At 41.0% G+C, this 21,729-nt stretch overlaps 1 protein-coding gene across 1 annotated transcript in view; it reads left to right on the forward strand.

Moving 5' to 3' along the window:
* cdkal1 (CDK5 regulatory subunit associated protein 1-like 1) overlaps positions 1-21,729 on the forward strand; it is a 213,284-nt gene that overhangs the window by 68,064 nt on the left and 123,491 nt on the right. The window contains exons 6-8 of the mRNA XM_068736267.1: positions 59-107; positions 5,326-5,446; positions 20,854-20,957. Of these exons, the coding sequence (XP_068592368.1) occupies positions 59-107; positions 5,326-5,446; positions 20,854-20,957 (274 nt within the window). The remainder of the gene's footprint in view (positions 1-58; positions 108-5,325; positions 5,447-20,853; positions 20,958-21,729) is intronic.

Raw genomic sequence — 21,729 nt, forward strand, 5'->3', positions numbered from 1 at the left:
TGTTTGGACTTGGTTCCCATCAATAAACCACTCCCATGTGTGTCTGTTGGTTTTTCAGGTCCAACAGATTGATCGAGTGGTGGAAGTAGTGGACGAGGCTGTTAAAGGTATTTACACACACACACACACACACACACACACACACACACACAAGCACTCATTGTATGAGTGAATAAGCAGAAATGCATTGATCAGCTATTACATGAATAAATAAGAGCCCTTTCACTGTTGAAATAGGAAATGTATGAATGATTTTCAGTAAAGTAGTCGGCTTGCTTATTGACAGAACGCAAGGACTAAGAATAATTTATCACTTTCCTGTAAGAGAGCACATAATCAAATAGAAATGGCATTGTAACGTTCTGTCTATTATCTCACTATTCATATTTTTTAAAACATTTTAATTATGAGCAGTTGTCAATAATAAACGAAAAGCTATAGTGTTATTTGAAGGTACAAAGATCAATACAATTGTGTTCTTTATGTTAAGATTAGACTCACTTTTCCATGGGCTAAATGATGGTACATTTCATTAAAGGAAATGCATTCAAAACGTATTGACTGCATTGCTCCGTAAGAACAGTTTAAACTGGCGTTGTGTGTGTAAAAGAGAAGTCGTCTTGCTGTCCGTGCAGCTTATTAAGTGAAGTCTTCTCTGACTGAGACGGACTCACATGGCAGTGATTAGGTCATCCGTTTAAACTGTTAGTGAACCACCGCTCTTAACTGTTTAATGAAGGTCAGGCAGAGTTTACAGTGTGCGAGTGTCCAGTCAAGCTGTCATACACCCCCAGCTGTTCTCTAATAAAGAACAGATTGAGTTTACAGTGTGTGTGTGTGTGTGTGTGTGTGTGTGTGTGTGTGTGTGTGTGTGTCTGTGAGAGAGTGAGTGAGTTACTAGTTTGCACTGCAGGCTTCACTCTAATGAAGGACAGCTGAACTGAGGCTTAATTTTACAATGTGTCATCAACCCTAAATCGTCTGGCTACACACACACACACACACACACACACACACACACACACACACACACACACACACACACACACACACACTCTCACTCATTCGCACATGTACACTATGACTTTGATTCTCCCCCGTCTTCTCTATGATTTGCTCGTTCTTTCCTTTTTCTCCCCTTTCCGTTTTCCTCTCAGTCCTCAGGATCTCTTGATCTCTTCCCCGTCCTTCCTCATCCCTTTGCCTTCTGACGGCCTTGTTCCAGCCCCTCTGCCCTCCTTCCATTCTTCCTTCCTTCCTTCTTCACCCCCTCCATAGAAACTAATTTCCCCAGTATCATTACAGTTCTTTATGACCTCGTATAAACAGAGAGCTGTTATTTCAGCTCGGAGGCCTGGGCATAAACCTTTAAGCTCGGGGATTTGCCTTTCGTAATGGCTACTAAAATACTTACTTCAATGAACCGCTAATAGACGCAGTTCTTTGCTGCTCTAAAATTGCTTGCAGGTCTGTTTTCCACCTGACAAGAGTGCTGGTATGCTTTTATGAGCGTGTTTCTTGGAGTGTGAGACTATGTATTCGCTTTGGATTCTGACTAAAAAAACTCTGTCGCTCCATAGAGATCCTTCACTACTGTAAGACTTTTAATCATATTGCATCTACCTAACATAAACCTCCAGTTACTGCCTGTTGTAAATGGCAGGCCATGTTTTATCCTTAAGTTATCTCGGGTTGGGTTGCTGAGCGTGCACACAGTGCTTAACATTTATACAGTCACACACATTACAACTACTGGCCGGTCTGGTGGTGCTGGTGGATCAGTGATTTGGTGTGTAATGTTGTTAGTGGTCACAAGCTTGCTTATCCAAATCAATACTTTCTAGCTGCAGCAGATGTTGATTTTCTTGCTAACAACAAACAAAGAATTGGCTTTATCTTGTATACCGAGCCCACTGGCAGATCTATAAAAGAACTAATTAATGACACCCATGGATGCACATTTATGCAAAGACACATAACCAGATTTCACGTCTCTCGGTGATGCTCAACAAACAGAAACACAACAACAAGTCCTTATTTCAAGAGTAAAATACAGAGAAAGAATGTATACATTTTTTCAATCAAGACAACATGTATACAGAAGCCCACACAAAGGTTAGAAAAAATGGTTTATTCATGTTTTCAATCTTAAAGAAATGCACACTCTGAAGTCTGATCTTTGCACCGTTAATACATATCTGCTGTAGCTCCTTTGTTTATAGGGCCGTTTTGATGTCTTTGTTTCTTTATTGGCCTCCTAATATTGATCTTCTCTCACTGAGATTATAGCCTCAGATGATACCATTTCACCTGATATTCTTTTATGTTTCCGAGGCGGTTAAGATTTAGTGTGTGTGTGTGTGTGTGTGTGTGTGTGTGTGTGTGTGTGTGTGTGTGTGTGTGTGTGTGTGTGTGTGTGTGTGTGTGTGTGTGTGACATAGAGTCAGAGGGCAGAAAAGGTTAGTCAGGCTAATGTATCTACTTAGCTACAGATCAGAGGCTACATGGCGTCCATGTAACCTCATGATCCTTATTTCACCGGGACAAACAAACTGTTTGAGTGTATCACTGCTGAACAAATACAGCAGGAGTATAAACACATGGCCGATTAGAAAGAGACAGTTACACAGGAAATGAGGAGCAGGTACAAAGAGACAGGTTTGTGCATTCACATGTATTTTTGGTCATCTAAAGGTATTCTGAACATTGTCTTTTAATGCTCAGTGACGACCTATCTAGAAGTGTCAAAAGCTTGTCATTGTCAAGCATTGAATCCTCATATATGGCTTTTGAAGTGTTTGCATTAAATAATGCATTTTAATCTGAGATATTTCCCATCAAAATTGATTAGACTGACTTTTGGCAAGAAAATAAACTGTGTTTTCAAGGACAGTCATACATATATGATATATATATATATATTGAAGGGTTAAATTACATATATCATCTTCCAGCTTTGTCCCTTCTTTCCAATGTGCCCCCATCCCCCGATCCTTCTGCTTTACAATCAAACTAGGGAGCACAACAAGTCCCACCACTTATGAGACATCAGACACAGGTCAACAGGTCAATCTTTTAGCTCCCTAGCTGTCTGATCTAACCATCCATCTGGCCGTCCTCCACGTCTTTCATCTGTGATGCATCTTTTTCTATCATCGTCCAACCATCTATCCATCTACCTTTCCATCCATCTATCCTTGCCTTCCCTCCCTCCTTTTCTCCAGCCTGTTATAACGGGCTGTTACGAGTGTATCGAAGGATTTATGTCGGTTTGTATTTATGAAGGAGAGAAAAGAACAAAGGAGCAAGACATTGGGAAAAACACAGGAGGGCAGTCCATATTTAGAAAATAGGTATAGGGTGATGTGTGTCTTGCCCATCACAGCAGTTGGCCTCTCTAAACACTGTACTTGAGATGACGAATAGGGTAGAATTTTTTTGGGTTTTCAAAAGTCAGCTCTTTTATCCTCCGCTCGGCCCTTACATTGAATTTGGCTCTGGGTTCACTCCTGGAGCGATTCCATGCTGATGGGAGATTATTTCTTGAGTCTTGGGTGGCAGTCACATTGACGAGCCGTCCTGTGAAGATTTTTTTCAGCCAGTGAAGCTGCAAATCTCCAAAATGTGACTTTCCAAGTCCATTGTTGAACCTCAACATGGAAGCCATTATGGGTAGGCTCTGTGATGGTCTGCCACTTTGTGCTTTGGATAGATTGGTATGATTTTTTCTGTTTTTTCATTTTGTTTTTATTCCCAGTAGGATAGTTTAGGGTCACGTACCCATTTAATGTTGATGTGAATGTTTTCACTTATCAAGGTTCAAACACGAGGCAATTGATTTCTAATGCTTTTAAAGTGGAGTGGAGTGGAGTTTGAAGAGTTTTAACTTAGGCCTTGAAGCTTTATATTCAAGAATAAATAGTCTTTGTGGACCTTTTTTTATCATTGGCATGCCCTTAACTTTCTCCTCTACGATATAGTACATTTGTTGAACTTCCACTGAAATGTTTAACAACAGTTGATGAGCTGGTGGAAAGGCAAAGCTTAGACGTTAAAGGAAGTAATAATATATGGACGAATTGATCGATCAGTCAACAGATGGAGCGGCGGTTACGGAAGGAAGAACGTTGACGCATGCATGCATTTTAAATCTATGTTTCATGGCGAAAGATGGATTGACTGATACATGGAAGCATGGCTGACTGTGCTTTAAGTCCCAGCTGTTTTCCAAGAGGGAAGTTTTCTAATTTCCTTGCTTGTACTGGGATATTACGACTGGTCACGCCTCACCGATTGGCTCTTTGTCCTCCTCTGGGGCAGATTGTCATTTTTATCTACCAATTGATAGCTATGCTTCCTGCCCTGAGCCCTCCCTCCCAGGAGACCCGTGTAAAGCGGATGAAAACAGGAAGACAATTCCATCCCTCAACGCCTCCGTCTCGCACACCTTCTAGCTGGTAGCCTATTAGACAGTCGGAGAAGAGACCCATGCAACCCATTTCTGCACTTGTTATTAGCGATTTGCCTCCGCTATGGATTTTAATTTGCTTCTGTGTTATAATGTGCGATATCGTCTGAGAAATACTACTTTTAGAGTTGTAACTGTGTGCAGTTGGTAAAAGATTTGAGTAAAATATTCTTCTTTATTTTGTAGATTCACTTGTTCTTTCCTGTCCCGCTTTTTTCTCTCACTTCTATTAAGTATCTTGTTAATATCAGCAAGAATAACATGTTTCCCACTTTGTGTATTTCAAAAATTCACGTTCATCCTTAATTGATTCAAAGTACACTTGATACAAGAGGTTTGCCTGTAATGCCATTTCCTGCACAGCCAGACCTTTTCATTTCTTTCTCTTTACCATATGATGTGTGCTCTGATGAGCTGCTCAGCCCGGTCCTGTGTCCTGGTCACGCTTAACATCGAATAGAACACTCAATAGATGACAGAAGTGAAATCAAGGCTTTTAAGTGGTATTGTGTTCATGGGTGAAAGGTTATATGTAAATGTGTTTGTGTAAATGTGTGTGTCTGTGTGTGTGTACTGTACATTGAGTGTGTTATGGAGACAGACGAGCGAGAGAGAAAGTGATGCAACCCTCCAAACAGTGAATTTTTTCACAACTGTGAATAATCTCTTCTAGCTGTTTGTTCTGTTGAGCAGTTAAATCAGGTTTTTAGCAATTTTAACAGGGCAAATAATACATTTTACTTAAATGTATTCCTTTTTAACATGCAAATGCCTACACCTGTGCAATCACTCACACATAGTATGCTGGTAGTTAATGTCTCTGTCTAATATGTATTGAAGTGCTGTTTGTTTTTCAGGCCACTCGGTTCGTCTTTTGGGTCAGAAGAAAGATGGAGGCCGGAGGCTCGGGGGAGCAAGACTGGACCTGCCCAAGATCAGGAAGAATCCTCTCATTGAAATCATCTCCATCAACACCGGGTAGGACACAGTCACACAAGCAAGACTCGTAAAATATTCAGCTTCAACTGAATTCAATTGCACTGCTTACCTACCATTCCAGTTTATGGTGTGTGTGTTTTCTCTGTTTGCTCAAGCACTTAAACAGTGCCCCTCTGTGCTTCTAATTGTATCACTTTCCCATGGCTTTGCAGGTGTGTGTGTGTGTGTGTGTGTGTGTGTGTGTGTGTGTGTGTGTGTGTGTGTGTGTGTGTGTGTGTGTGTGTGTGTGTGTGTGTGTGTGTGTGTGTGTGTGTAGTAGGTTGTATGTATGTGCATGTACATATAGTGCTATTTGTTCTTAAAATGTAATAGCTTCATGATAGCTTTGACTCATAAATCAAGTTAAAGACACAAATACATACATAGACCTCTTTCCTTTGTCACCTTTTTTTCCATCATAGCTGTGATGTTGTGTTTTTTTCCTGTTGCAGTTCTTTGTTGATTTGCCTGTTGTGTCACTGGCAGTGAGTTAGTTTAACAATGCTTCTGTTGTGTCTGGTTTGGTTATTTTACCATAAACAGTCATTTTATAGTGTAGATGGATATAGATGTACATATTGTAGATGGATACTATAGAAGGATGGATGGCTCGGTAGATGGACTCGACCACCTTCATGTGTGTAGATGCACAGACACTCAAACCGACACCCACATTTTTATGGGCTAATTTCATGTTGTTTACAGGTCTGTGTTTCTCTACTAACCCATGTGCTGTATTCTCCGCGGGCTAGTTAAAAGAGTTACGACAGATTATTTCCACTGTGCTGGGCCTCCACTGATGATAATCCATCAATCATCCTCCTGCACGTCTTCAGTATCTGCACACTGATGGCCTGAGCGTCACAAAGCGAGGAAGTAAACAACTTGTACGCATCAAACTAGTGTTCTGTGATGCTGGAGATATCTTGTTTAAAATGAAAACTCTTATGTTCTCACACACATTTTTGTCAAGTCCTTCAGCTTTTTAACTTGCTGTCAAGGAAACAAGCTTAAGCTGTTACTAATCACCATCTCTAGACATTACATCATCTATTTATTTCAGCGTGTTGTAAGTACATTAGTTACGGTCGGTGAGGGGGTCTCAACATTCTACTGAAACTAACTAGTCCTTCTGCAAAAATGTGCAGCTACGTTCTTCTACATGTAACAAAGTGATCCACCAACAAGAAGGCGGTGACTGCTCTCAAGTCGTGACTTATTGTTTATTTTTACTGCTTTATTGCCGGAGGAGGGTTTTTATGATTGTTTTGGGTGTGATAGTGATGCAGTGGATACATTGTGATGCTGCATGGTGATAACATCAACATATATCACATTTTCATAATAGATGTATACATTTACATTTTTGTCCTAGGTAAAGGGGGGACCGTCGTCTTGAAAAACATGGAAAGAATGCAAACAATCATGGGCGTGTAGTTCCCACTTTATATTTTGTCTTTATTATTATCCAAACACACACTATGTACTCCCAGCCTTAATTTAAAGACAACATCAATTCCGAAATCCTGTGAGTGCTTTCCTAAAGAGTTGTCTGTGCCCTAGATGTTAGTGAGCTCAGTGACTTAAGCTTCTTAGACTACACTTAATCTAATATGCCAAGGAAACCGATAAATCCTACCGGTTCAGCCATAATGGCACTTCTGGTCAGCGCCAAATTTGGCATGTTGAAAAGGCAAAATGGCGCTTTGTGACCCAAAGAAAATGGAACTTTTTTACTGCCAGAGTGTTTGTCAGCATGTGCCAATTTTCATTCACTGCTCCCCTGTAAACCATTGCCTAAAATGGCCACCCGCGTCATATGATTGGTTTATTGCTGGTGTTGTTGTTATGAATAGCTACAACAGATGCAGACACACAGTTTGGGGCTCTCTCACAGCCTCTGTGTGCCATTTTGATAATTGCTGCTAAATGGATCTCAATCCCTCTCAGTTGCTCTTCTCACTTTGTGTTGGTCATAATGACAGCTACAGTGTGAATCTCTGTATTACTTGCTTCATGTGCTTGTGGACCTGCGTGTCTGGCCGTGTGTGTCTGGCCGTGTGTGTGTGTGTGTGTGTGTGTGTGTGTGTGTGTGTGTGTGTGTGTGTGTGTGTGTGTGTGTGTGTGTGTGTGTGTGTGTGTGTGTGTGTGTGTGTGTGTGTGTGTGTGTGTGTGTGTGTGTGCTGTTGTGGGCCTTCCAGCCTGGATGTGTGTACAGAAGTCCCTCCCTTGCCAGCCTCCCTCCAGCAGGGGGTCGGGTATCTGCTCCAAATGAACTCGCTGTTGTTTTTCAAAAGGGTCAGGCTGGCTCCAAATAAATCCCTTTGTTTTTAATCTTTTAACTGGAAATCTTTTCAGAGGCCGGGGGATTACAGGAATATGATGACTCGGTGAATCGGCTATAGACAAATCTCTTGCAAATAACACTGTGTTGGTGAAAATCCAAGCTTAATGTGTGCTTTTGTGTGAGTGGGTCAATCACAGTGTCAGGAACTTGACATGTGTGTTTGTGTATTAAGGAAAATGGAGAGAATGAGCTCTTTATGTGTTCTGTTTTTAGATGATCTGTTTTAAATATTCTTTTGAGGTAGTAGTGACATCATTGGTGGCATTTGTCAGCAGAGGAAACAGAGAGATCTTTGTTCGAGACACAGACACACACATGCACAACATCAGTTGCAGTTGTTCTCCAAGCTGCCTCTGCGCCAGAAGAGAACATTTAAAACTCTTACTTTGTTGTGTGTGTGTGTGTGTGTGTGTGTGTGTGTGTGTGTGTGTGTGTGTGTGTGTGTGTGTGTGTGTGTGTGTGTGTGTGTGTGTGTGTGTGTGTGGGGCGCCTTTAATGTCTCCAGTTTGTTGCCAGTTTGTCTTTGTGCATGAACATGTGGGATGCATCCCTGAGTTCCAACCAAATATCAAGTTGATGTCCCGCTGTAGGCTGGAGGGCTTCCACAGGTTATCTGCTGGTCCTTGAAAAGTTTTGAATCTCAAATCATTTCAGGGAATAGTATATTAACATAGCTTAAATACAGTACAATAGATTATTTTTTTCTTACTATGTAATGAGGCCGCATGGTAAATGGAATACAACTTAATGATTGTAAGTATGGTCAGCATGCTGATTTAACTCAAGTAAAACCTCACGAAGTGGCAGCGTGGCTGTATTCTCTTTGTGTTGTTTGATTATTACTGATGCTTTTTCAAATGAAGTATAACATCAACAGTAGTCACATTGGCCCTCTCGGTCTATTAGATACCCCAAAGGGCCTTTTTATACATAGAAAAATCCTAAAACCTTATTGTCTGTAAACAGTGATCATCCTAACATTCATCTTGTTGAATAAAACCCATTTAGTCATTCTGCTCAGAGTCGTTCTAGTCTGTGTCTGACAGATGCACCTATTGTATCATCCCGTTCTCTTTATTAGTGCAAATCCTCACAACAGCCGGGCTTCACCTGGGACTACCTATGAAAATTTAATTTCATCTTCAAATTGATTCACAATATTAGTTTCATTAAGTTGCATATTAATTTCATTTGGATCTATTAAATCCAAATTAGATTGGCTTTTTTTCCCCCTCATGCAGTTAATTTGATCCCCATCAGAAAATAAATTCAACATAGTCCAGCTAGTCCTCAAATGCCCTCTGGCTCTGTATTAAAAGAACATTGTCAGGTTTCTCCTGGGCCATTAGCACAGTTCTTTTGATTAGTCTTGACTTGATTCAATAATAAGCAAAGACCCTGATTATTTCTTTGAACGGTTCAGTCCAGAAGCAGCGTGTCGCACCAATGGTATTGCTAAAATCGAGGGAACGATCTGGTTTCAGCACAATGAGTATTAGAGATATTATGGAAGCAAAGAACAGAAAATAAATGTTTTGTGGCACATTTCATTTTGAAGTGTACTCTGATTCTATTCATTCTATTGATTGTGTGCTGCTTTCCTTCCATGCAGTTGTTTTTGAATATATGATTTGAACCCTATTCAATGAAATCTAATCAATTTGAACACAATCATTTGTTTCAGTAAGCAAACAACCTTGGTCCATGAAATATAGTTAAATTGAAATTAATTCATTTTTGAATAATAATGTCACTGGGCTTTTATTTGCAACGCCATGAATAGACCTCCAAACAGCATAATACCTCCATCCTCACAGGGACCTTGAACATCAGGCTTCTGAAGACGAAGTGACACAAAAGGCACTAAAATCAAACGGAATCAATGTTCTTAGGCTGTTGCCTACATTTATGTTTCATTTTGAATCAGCTCCATCATGCCCACGACCCACACACACACCCAACATAGTCATCAGTCTCATAATTACTCTCCACACATTACAAAGGTGATCAGGCTGAGCCACTATGTGTACCGAACGTCAAACTCTCTAGCCGTGGTTTTGAATGAAGCTTTGAACATCTGTCAATACCAGCACTTGCCTTCCTTTGTGTGCGCCGCGGCAAGAGGCAGGGCAAACCACTGTCCGGTCCTCAAGAATAGTGTTGACAATAAACCGGTCTGTGTTGCAAAGATCTGCAACAGTACAACATAAATCTATTGCGCATATTGAAAGGTCGGCAGTGGAAGGAATAGTAGTTGATGAATGTGAAGACTAAAATACAGAACTACTGTAAACACATACGCACACTGTTGGTGTGTACCAGCGTAGCATTGAATCAGACCTGTTTCCTTCGTACTCGTGCTCCTGATGTTGACACCAGCAGCTGATGTTGGGCTCTTGTAATTGGCTTGCGTTCCAGTTTCCAGCATTTAGTTTTGGATTGTTTCTTCCGTGGGTTCTTCCATAGCTTCTTTATGCAAACTGATGAGCCTGAGGGCAGAGTTCATTTTTTGATTCTCTCTGACTGGAAAAAGACTTCGCTGTCTTCTAATGCTCTGTTTTGTGTCCCAGTTTTAGCACCCTCGGTACTTTGGGGAAGCTGCTGCGTGTATGCGTGTGTGTTTTGCCCTAGGCTACACTAACGGTCCCATCTTGCTGTGTGTGTGTGTGTGTGTGTGTGTGTGTGTGTGTGTGTGTGTGTGTGTGCGCGTGTTGTCAGCGACAGTAAAAACCCCTTTGTGAACAAGTTAAATTGTGACGCTTCAGCGTCATAAACAAGGAATTTACAGCCACTCAGTCAGAATGGTTCATTAAACTTGTGTGTGTGTGTTTGTTGCTGTGTCTGTTTGTGTGAACCATTGCCATTACGCTCCAGGCATTAAAAAAAAAAAAGCCCTTTGTTCCACAGTAACAGCTCATTTCATTTCATTATCTTTCTCTTCCCTGTTCTCTATTTAGTTACATTTTTGCCAGTCATAACCTCTGTTATTGTTATTGCAGTGCGCTAAAAGTCAGGTGTTAATGATCCTTCGCTCTAACCCCAAACCAATAACCAACTCCATCGTTTGTATCCTCCGGGCAGGTAGACAGGATGACGGAGGGAGTAGGCTTCTCGTGGTTTGAGAGCTCTCTCTAACACAAGTGAAGCACTGCTGGCAGCTTCTACTTCCCGATAGATAGTTAGAAGTAGAATTCATGATGGAGGCTTGTGCTGCTGGTGAAAATGTGAATGTTATTCCATAAAGACAGTGGTCATATAATTCCTTAAACAGTTTCCTATACAATTGAAGTTATTTTGGTTTTCTTAGCCATTTTATGATACTGTGAACATATTTGGTTAATGGTTTCTTCAGCCACCCACTTCATTCTCCTTCAAATGCTTTCAGGGCTTGAACTAAGGACAGGTAGAAAAAAAAAAGCAAACATTGACGGATTTAATACATAATTTCAACAATTCTGTTTTTTGTTACGGGAGAGTGGAAATTTCTTACTGTTTGAGTTGTTGGCCTCACCTATCTATGGAGTTTAAAAGATAACCTTGCAGCCCATCCAGTTTCTTATCCTCCTCCCTTTGTTCAGCTCCCTCTATTCAATTCCCTTTCTTCCCTTTTTTTTCACCTTCTGACACTAATAGTAACATATTTATCTGCTTAACGGAAAGCTAATTTAATCTGGCCATTAAGCCACGTTGAATATTGCACGATGCCGTTGTTTGGGTTTTGAAAAGATAGTTAATACCTTTTTAAACATGAATGTTTTGGATGCTTTACTCAAGCGACACAGTATTAATCTCTAATCATGTTTTTCTGTGTCGTCTTCTTCTATTCATTTCTGTGGCGGGCTACCATCAAAAAGGATTTGAACGGGCTACTGTTTCATTGCTCACAGACCCTTATCCCTGCCAAATCCTTGATTTCTATAATCACCGTAGACAAAATAAACACACAGGCACACACACTATCTAAACAAAGCTGATACCAAGTGAAAAGTGTGTGCGTGCTTGTGCGTTAGCGTGCATTTTGAATATGTGTGTGTTGGCTGATAGGCCCCCATGTTAGCTGCTTGTTTCCTGTAATTTGCGTCTGGCTGCCACAACTTCTTCATCCACTCTCCATGCCGGCACAGTGGAAGAATAGGTCTTATCAAGCTCGCTGCTGACCTTTACATAGATGTGTTTTAACCATTGTGACCGAGGTGTTATGTTCAGGCCTATAGCCAGCTGGGAGAGCCAGTCCTTTTGGGTCACAGGCGTCTGAATGGAGAGGAAAAACAATAAGCCTCAGATCAGGCGTGGCCAAAGTTAGGACTTAACTGAAGCCACAAAGCACAACCGCAATGTCAGAGCTACACTTACAACCTTAAAGAAGAAGTTCATACAAAAGTATTTATTGACTACTGTTACTGACCCGATGTGTCACTAAGTAACATGGCAGGACCACAATTAATGTCCAGATTCTTAAGAAGGAAAGCATAATGCAGAAAGAGGTATTTCATTGATTTTAGGTCAAATGCTTTTTTTTTCTTTTTCTTCTTCCGCCAATAATGCTCCTGGGTCAGCCAGAGTAATGGAAGAGGAGTTGAGGACACAAAGCTGTGTGTTTTTCAGCTTTTCTTAAATCTTTGAATTCAGAGTCACAGCTTTTCTACATAATGTTAGAGTGGTCAAATAGATTACTATGCTAATTTAAACTCCATTTTTTTCACAATACACTGCACTTTAAACAATGACTGCTTCAAAATACGATGAATTTAAGCTCATTGCTCTTAAGAGGTCAGCAAAAACAAAAACGTTTGTGCAGATATGAAAACAGTGATTACTAAAGGTGCAAAATACAACATTCATATTATTAATATAGCAGCAAACAACTATTTGCTATGTGAAGACATAGTGTTGTAATGTCTATCAGAGCAGAAAAGGGTCACTCCCTCTCTCTGTGTGTGTGTTTGTGTGTGTGTTGTTATTCAAGCTTGTCCATGCTTTGTTGACATATTCGGACTGACCGGATATGTGTGTGCAATATATAACAAATTTCTTTCCTCCCTAATATCAAAATCATTGTCGGCCCCGAAAATTTCGTATTGGTCAGGCTCTAAAAAGTATAAATCTCTTCATGGTACCTCCTCAATGTTTTTCAGCACGTAGATGATAATCTTCAGCACCTGATAGTCGAGTTCCACTTTCTCAGTCCCAATCAGCACTCCTCTTTAGCCCCCTCTGCAACAACTTCTGTTCGGAAGTCAGTCAAATTCAGGACATTGTGTTTTTGACGCCAGAGGCCTAGATGTGGTAAGAAAAGACACAGCACCTTATAACAAAGACAAGCACTTGAGAATAGTAGATTCACTATAAGAAGAGGAGGCATTATTTCAGATACAAGTATCTTGAAAGGGAAAGTGGTAGAGAGGAACGAGTGGAGTTTGGAAGTCATTAGGTGAATTAAAAGCTAATTGAATCAGGCCTATGTGCTCTTTTGTAATTTGAATTTTGCTGGAAATTACAGTGTGGAAGTGAATAAGGCCTATGAGAATGAAGAGCCACAGAGAGACACATGATGAGTTTAACACGCAGTAATATCACCACCATGGGTTCATGTGATATTCCCTGCAGATAAGCTGTCCATATCGCTCCCTCATCTAAAAAGCAAATACACAAGCCACGTTCCAGTGCTCTACTTGACTGCCTTTTCATTTGTTTTGATCATTGGTCAATGATCTCATCTTTTCTTTTCTGTGTTGTTTTTCTCCCTGAGGAGGAGAAGTGAAAACGCTTCATGTGAAGCAGCGACAAAAGAGGGAGAAAATGTGCTGATGTGCTTCAGAAAAGTAGAGTTACAGAGGAGTGAAGGGTGTTTACACAAGGGTTTCTAATTACGTACATATGTGTGTAGGATTGTTGGAATGCATGGATGCACAATATACACACACACACACAATCCCGTTTGATATAGCACTTTAGCACACATACGAAGACACACACCTCCACAAAGGAATTCCATTTTTTCTTTTTCTATTTTGTTCCCGACACACACATGATCATATGCAGGCATGCTCCCACCCACTCTCTCTCACACACACACACACACACACACACACACACACACACACACACACACACACACACACACACACACACACACACACACACAAACTTCTAGCTGTGTACCATGGTGGCCTTTCCTGCTGTTTATCAAACCAATGTATGGGTAGTTTTCAGCTCCACTGATCTGAACATATTATTCCATTTCCCTCTTCCCTACTGCTTAACACACAAACACACAAATACATGCCTGACACAGACACACACACACACGCGCATGATCTCCATCCAATGTTCTTCCTACTCACTCACCAGGAGAGACTTTGCTCCCCACAGTAAATCCAAAAGATTGATGTGTCTCCTTGGACAAAATGAGATTGCGTGTCATTACAAGGCATTACACGACAGAACCCCTGAGTAACTGAATTAGCCCCAGTGTGTCACAAGCAAACATAGTTTACACACACACACACACACACACACACACACACACACACACACACACACACACACACACACACACACACTATGATCGTCTTACAGACTATTTGCACCAGTTTCTTACATTTCCTTCCAAGAGGTAGTCATCAGGAGCATCGACATGGAGATGAGGCTTTATTTCTGTGACTCAAACATGATGTTGTTTTGTCTATAGGGGTGTCTGTACATATGCAGTGCAGTCACATTATTTAACACATTTTGTGTTTGTTTTTTTGTTTTTGCCAGTGCGTTGGATTTTATTAGCAAGCAGACCCTCTAGACCAGGTGAGGTTGCTTACCGTTACAATGAATCAGATTAAGTGCGAAGGGGCTGTAACCCTTCTCATAGATACCCCTTCCCCCCATTTTAGGGCTTAAAGTAACTGTTGTAATGTTTAATGACCCACAGATATCGGCTGGCATTTGTTATGTTCTGTGGTAATGCTCTGCTGCGCCATACTGAGGCGATCTTCACTATGCTTCAGTCAATCAGGCGACATCATCATTGTGTGCCATTATTTTCCTGTGCGGAGACAGAAAACACAGAAGAGTGTGGTCGTGCTACCTTCGGTGGGTCTGCTGCTCACATTTCATGCCGAGCCAAAGACTCGGCACTGTAAAAACACCTCCATGAAATTTTACCGGAATCTTGGCAGAGGGACGTTCCTGCTCTCTGGCACATGTTGGTTAAACCTACGCAACACCTTGCCACTCAGCTGATCATGTGTAGAGGCATGCGTTCGATCAACCCTGTGAAGAAGGTACCAGTGAGTTGGATAAGAGATTTTACAGATCTGTGATGCACCAAAAATACACCATTTAATAGAATGTATAAGGTCTTATTAAGCGTTCAATAACTTATCTAATACTTGTAGATATCCGTTTAGTTGTGAGGTGAGATAATTAGCTGGCTAAGCCGTGAATCAGACAGCCTCCAAGTGTAACTTCAGATCTTGTACCACTTAACTTTATCACTATGTCTAGTGGTTCACAACAAACAAACATCGCACCATTATTGTCCAGTTACAATGGGCGGACTGATCTAGTACAAACACTGTCTCGAGGTCTGCTTATAGACAGAACAAGAAGTAGACATGGGCTTGTGGTTTCACACACATGCTCTCACACACATGCACGTGCTCTCTCTCTGTAGTCAAAACAACAAGCGAGGCTGCTGTAGTAGTTACAGAGAACTCTAAGGTCAGCATGTGACCCATTTTACAAAACACGTACACACAGTCACACACACAGTCACACACGGGGACACACACACACACACACACACACACACACACAGTCACACACTCACACACACAGACAAGGCTGTTTCAGTGTGCAGCGCTGGGAACACGACTAAATAACACAATTCAAGGGGTCACACAGGCTGGATTGAGCGCTGAGAGGAACAGGCCCCAGCTGCATTAGGACTCACACACACACACACACACACACACACACACACACACACACACACACACACACACACACACACACTGGTCTATTCACAGATGAAAAGAAACATGCACACACACAAGCACACATCCAATACACACAAAAAGGCAAAAACAATATTATGTGTGAACTTTGTGTTTATTTATTTCTCAGTCTGTCCAGAGCTACATATTGGTAGGAGAGAAAGAAAAAAAAATGTCAATGGCTGTCTCAACTTAAGCTCTTGACTGTAAAAGGTTCCAGACACTCAAGTAAACCACTTTTTTCTGTAGTCTAAATCAATTTCATAGCAGTCAGTGAGCCATCTCTAAAAAGCCACTGAAAAATGTTCACAAATATATATATATATATATATATATATATATATATATATATATATATATAACCCCTAAAAATCTCAACATCATTTTTGATGTTCTACAGTCATTTCAAAAACAGCCACTCATTGTGTGTGCTTTGCGTGTTAAAAAAACTAAGTCTGTCATATGCCCAATTTGGGATTTTAAAGGGATCCATCAGGCAATGGCACAACAAGCTGACATGTTTGCATAGATTCTTGAACATGATGATGTCCCATATTGACACCATTCATATTCTCATCTAATTACAAAAAGCAGGTTTGACCGTATCTGTAACATTTTTGCTCTGGTTTCATTTCTTTGTATAAAAATTATGCAAAGAAGGCCAAGCTCAACAACTATAAGCATCAACATTTCTGTTTGATTCTCTATTGTGATCACGGTTTACAATGAGAGACCCTGCTAAGATATGATGCATACTGTCTTAACCCGAGTCGCACAGGATCATTGGTGTGCTTGCAAAGTTCCTATGTAACTTGAATGCAGCCATCCCTTACTGCATATCAAGGGTAAACAGGGTTTAGCTGTCAGTCTTTCTCTGAATAACTAATCATCCTCTATTCATTGCTCCTAATAGGTCTTTACTCCATTGTGTCAGCATTCTTTGTTCCTTGACTCCACATTATTTTGCAACCTCCACTTTGACTTTGAGATGACACAAACAGTAAACTTACAGGCCCGAGGCTTTGTTCACTCGTATAATAACAGTTTTAAGATGTTGTTTGCTCATACACGCGCCCCACCCCTCTCCCAGTCTCAACAATAAGTGTGATGAATAATCTTACTTTACAATTTGCGAGGTGCTCAGACTTCCCCTCACAGTTTGAGCTTTGTTGTCATAATTACATCTTTAAGCCAGCACAATATGGACCCCCAAGAACACGCACATATCCACGTAAATACTCACATGGCCCAATTTGTTTACGCATTGAGCAGTTTTCTAATTAACGCTTATCATTGAGAAAACCTTTGCTAGCTCAACTCTCCAACGCTCTGTCTGATGCAGCACAAGGGAGCCGCTCCAGAGGGAACCTAAACCGTGTGTGTGTGTGTGTGTGTGTGTGTGTGTGCGTGTGTGTGTGTGCTAAGGGAGGTTTACCAATGTATAGAGGAACCTCAGGGCTTTCCTTTCTTTGTTACCTTTTGAAGGCTGCAACCACACAATAGTCTCTCGCTCTTATACACACACATGCGCATACACACACAGATGCCGGTGAGGTGGCCTCTCTCAGTGTAACACACTGACGACCTACACTGTTGTCAGGTACAACAGTTAGCTCTGTGGTTTAATTAACTGCGATGAAACAGAAGGCGGAGAGGACTGAAACAAAGGAGGGAAAGGATGGAGGCTTGATAAGGAGGAGAGGTTTTATTTATTTTTTTTATTCTAGAGGTATTTCTTCTTTATAGCACTGGTTGGTTGTTGGTGTTGGTGTTTTTGTCATAAACTGTGTCATTTTCATGAATGTAATAATGTGTAATGATTGTGTAGTTTCAAAGTTGTCCTTGTTGCTAGGTGGAATAAAATGAAATTCAACCGTATCTTTCCTTGTAGTATGGAAGACAAAAAGTTTACCAGAATGAAGTAACTGAAGCTCAGCACAACGACACCACTCCTCCCCTTCAGTCACTGTCAGTCTCAGGGTGCTGACTCGTTGTCGCAGTCTGTTTCGGCTGATGGTGAGGTCGAAACTGCTAATGCGTTGTTGTGATACTGGACTAATGCTCAGCAGCAGCAGCAGCAGCAGCACACTCACACAGGCACATGAACACACACATGCACATAATTGATGAAAGCGCACACACCCAAGCAGGCCACTGACTGTCTCTTGAGATTAATGTTGGTGTGATCCACTCAGCTGGGCCTGATCACATTAGGATGGATGGACCCCCTGGTGGTGTATGTGTGTGTGTTTGCGCGCACATGCAGGGCCCCATCTGTCTTTGTTTTCTCCACAGCTAGGTCCTCTGACCTAGCTGCCATCTTTAGTGCCCTCAACGCCGATAAGCAATACCCTGAGAGGGCGAGATGGACGGACAGATGGATAGATAGCTATATTCTAAGTTAAGTGGAGCTGTTTTTTTACTTGGCGACATGTATAAATGCTCCTGGTGTTTCGCTTGTTTTTCAAAATGATGAATTTAAAGAGTGCTCAAAAACCTATAGGCTCCTTAGACCTTCTTGCATTGCTGCTTTGGTGATCTACTCAGTAGCGGGCAGTGGTGTGAATGTGCACAAGTATCCGAATGTGAGCCGTAGAAGAACACTCTCAAGTAACCTTTCCTCTGGGAAATACATTTTGGATTCAAGGATAATGTGTTGTCATTATGCAACACAGGGCGGCACAAAAAAATGCAGTTGTAGCCCATTTGCTCCTTGAGACAAACATGACAAAACAGAAACAGAAGTGAATTATTGTGGTGAATAAAAATTTAAAAAAAGGAATCCGGGGGAATTTTAAGAGCAGCAACAAAACAATTCTCTGGGCAGATAATACAGATGACATCAGAGAAACATTGTCCTGCTGTCCGCCCTCAAAGTCAGCTTGATCCGGGATGCTACAACGGAGCCATGTTTCTGTAAAGATGTGGGCACAACGGTCACCGACCTCCCGTTGCTGGGTTAGCCTGAATGTTCCTGCGACCGGACATTAACCAGGAGCAGACAGTGTGGTTGAATAGCCTTAGGTCCTGCTTCGTTTAACTTCCACCCTGGCCTCCCTCTCCTCATTGGGCAGATGACTCCTCTCTCGGTGGCATTTGGTCCAGCAGGTCCGGCTTTGCTGGTTGGCCGTGGGCGCTGAGGGTCTCGCTTTTGTTTGGTTTTCTTCTCAGAGCGCCTTCAAGACTTCTTTCATTGAGTAGTGGCAACTATGAGGATACACTGATGGCATCTCCACTGCCTTGTTGCCTTAGCCCTGAGTTGTGTGTTGCTGGCCTGTTTGTGCTGAACTTCTGGGGAATCCGTGGTATTTCTCCATGAGTCTGTCACACACAGATACAGGCTGAACACTTGTTATCTACAACTGTCTGACGTCATAGTCTCACACTAGCTGCCTTACATCACAGCATTCTGGTTGTTAATCATTAGTGAGGCATTTTAGTCATAGCACTGGAGTGTAAAAATTCCACACCGAACCAATTTCAACATTGTTACACTTTCAATAACGAGAAATTGGAGCTTTTGATCTTGATTCTCTGTCAACAGCTTTCATTACTGGTGCTGTGTTAAAAGATGGTTGTGTTGTTAGCTGGACTGTGGTCCAGTATTAGTCACAGTTTGGTTAGTATGGGGCCTATTATTTAGTGAAAACACCACTTGACATGCTGTATTTTACTGATGTTTGTTTTTTTACATAACTGCTGGTGTACACTTGGCAGATCTTGCTCCATTTCGTCCTCAACTGAGTTATACAAAAAATAACAAATGTTGAAGCTATAGGTGCCAAGTGCTATAAATATATACATATATATATCTATCTATCTATCTATCTATCTATCTATCTATCTATCTATATATAGATGTGTGTATATATATCTCTATGTATATATATACACATCTATATGTGTATATATATATATATATATATATATATATATATATATATATAGATGTGTGTATATAACTTATTTATAGTGTTTAACTCGTAGTGTTTAACTCGTGTTCATCCAACAGCATTTTCCTGCAACAAACTAGAGCTGTAGCCAGAAATTTAAGCTAACAGTGAAATAGTAAGTGAAAAGAAACCACTGTGGTACCAACAGTGTATATTTTTAACCCAGTATAACAAATTGGAGGTCAGAAATAAAACCCTAATGGAGTAAATACAAAAAGCACTTCTAACAGTGGCCCTCCTTATTCTTTTCAGTAGTGATTTACATACAACTCTTGAATAAAAGCCCCCTTCATTCTGAACAAAGACTCCCCTAGAGTTTACACCATGCCGTGCTTCTAGATGTGGTGGGAGGCAGTATTTCTCCTTTTTTTGGTTTAATTGTTTCTCTGTCTTAAATGTTCTGCTCCATAGTCGTACTCCCTCCCTTTCACGGTCAATTTGAATTATGCTTCTCTACTTTCTGTAAAACAAAACAGTGTATTGAGTCTAATCTTTCCATTGCTCGCCTCGGTCTAGCAGACAGCTGTCCACGGTTATTCTGGAGCTAGCTGGAGTCCTTCTGAACAGTTCAAGGAGAGAAAGGACAATTTTGACTCCCTGCTTTCATCTTCAGCGTCTGCTCTATTGCATGAATAGATTTCATTAAAACATTATAAACATTATTAATCTATCTGTGTACTCACCGTGTTCTCCTCAATCCCTCCTATTTCCACTGTTCAGTTCAGTTTATTCAAGTGAAAGTATTGTTATTGGCTGGATTGGTCAATTTTGAGACGTTATATTGTAAATGATTTAGAATGCATAGTTTCATCAAATAAGCCAACCAATCATTACAAGCAAATGAATAACATGGTGTTTAGTTTATTGCCAGAAAAGTGTAGTACAAGAAGTAATCAAATGAATTATAAATAAAGTTAAATTAGCTTTCCCACTTGTTGATATCAGATGTAGCCACATTCTCACATTGTTTTGTGACGTTTGAATGCCTTTGCAACAAATAAAACAAACGTTTGTGCATATCTTTGGATTGTTTTATACTGTATACATGTCTAGAATACTGCTCTCTGCATCCATCACTTCCTCTTATCATGTCTCTGTCTGTTCCTGTGTGTCTAGGTGTCTGAATGCGTGTACCTACTGTAAGACGAAGCACGCCAGAGGAGACCTGGCCAGCTATCCCATCGAGGAGCTGGTGGAGAGAGCCAGCCAGTCTTTCCAGGGTGAGTACATGATCTGTCTCACACATGCCCACTCACAGACACAGTCGCAACATGAGATTGAATTATGGGTGTCTGTTAATATGCACGGTCCTTTCACAGTCTTCTTTCAAAAACAAGACAATTAGGGTCATGGAATGTCCGGATATACCGACTGATAATCTTGATTTATTTGCTGTGGAACGAGATGTGCTGCTGTTGTACAATTAAAGGTGTTGATAAAAGATGACGAGGATTTCAGGGAGATGATGCCAGATGAACAGCTGTTGTGCCCTGGCATCTGTTCCTGAAGAGTAGAATCCCTAATCGCACAGCAGGCCAGGCCCCAGGCGGGTCAGTCAAGGTCAAGTCTGCACATTATCAGACAAATCTTACTTCCACAGCATTTATTATACACTGCATATTATACATCTATGACTTCTTTTAAAGTTGGTTGAATTTTAAAAGGGATTTATATGTAAAATCTGTGTGCTACATCTGTAAAAGCATGCACTGAAACTATTACATAAATAAGGAATTCAGATCCATCCCTCTCATCATCTTCCCTCTTTTTCTCTCCACTGGATTAGAAACCTCTTAATTCATGTCCAATGTAACGTTTCGGGTCTTTGTGACCTATTCAATTTGATCATGAGCCTGTTAGAAGAGCTATTTAAGCCTAATCAAATGTACAACTTGTTTATTATGTGTCAGTAAACAAATCCTCATCCCTGCACATGTGCTTTTGGGAAACCCCACTTTTAAAAACACTAGACAGCTGATGAAAAGCAGCCTT

This window comes from Cebidichthys violaceus, unplaced genomic scaffold, assembly GCF_023349555.1.
Source record: "Cebidichthys violaceus isolate CVI_PGR_0920_01 unplaced genomic scaffold, fCebVio1.0.p SCAF_7, whole genome shotgun sequence".
Classification (NCBI taxonomy): domain Eukaryota; kingdom Metazoa; phylum Chordata; class Actinopteri; order Perciformes; family Stichaeidae; genus Cebidichthys; species Cebidichthys violaceus.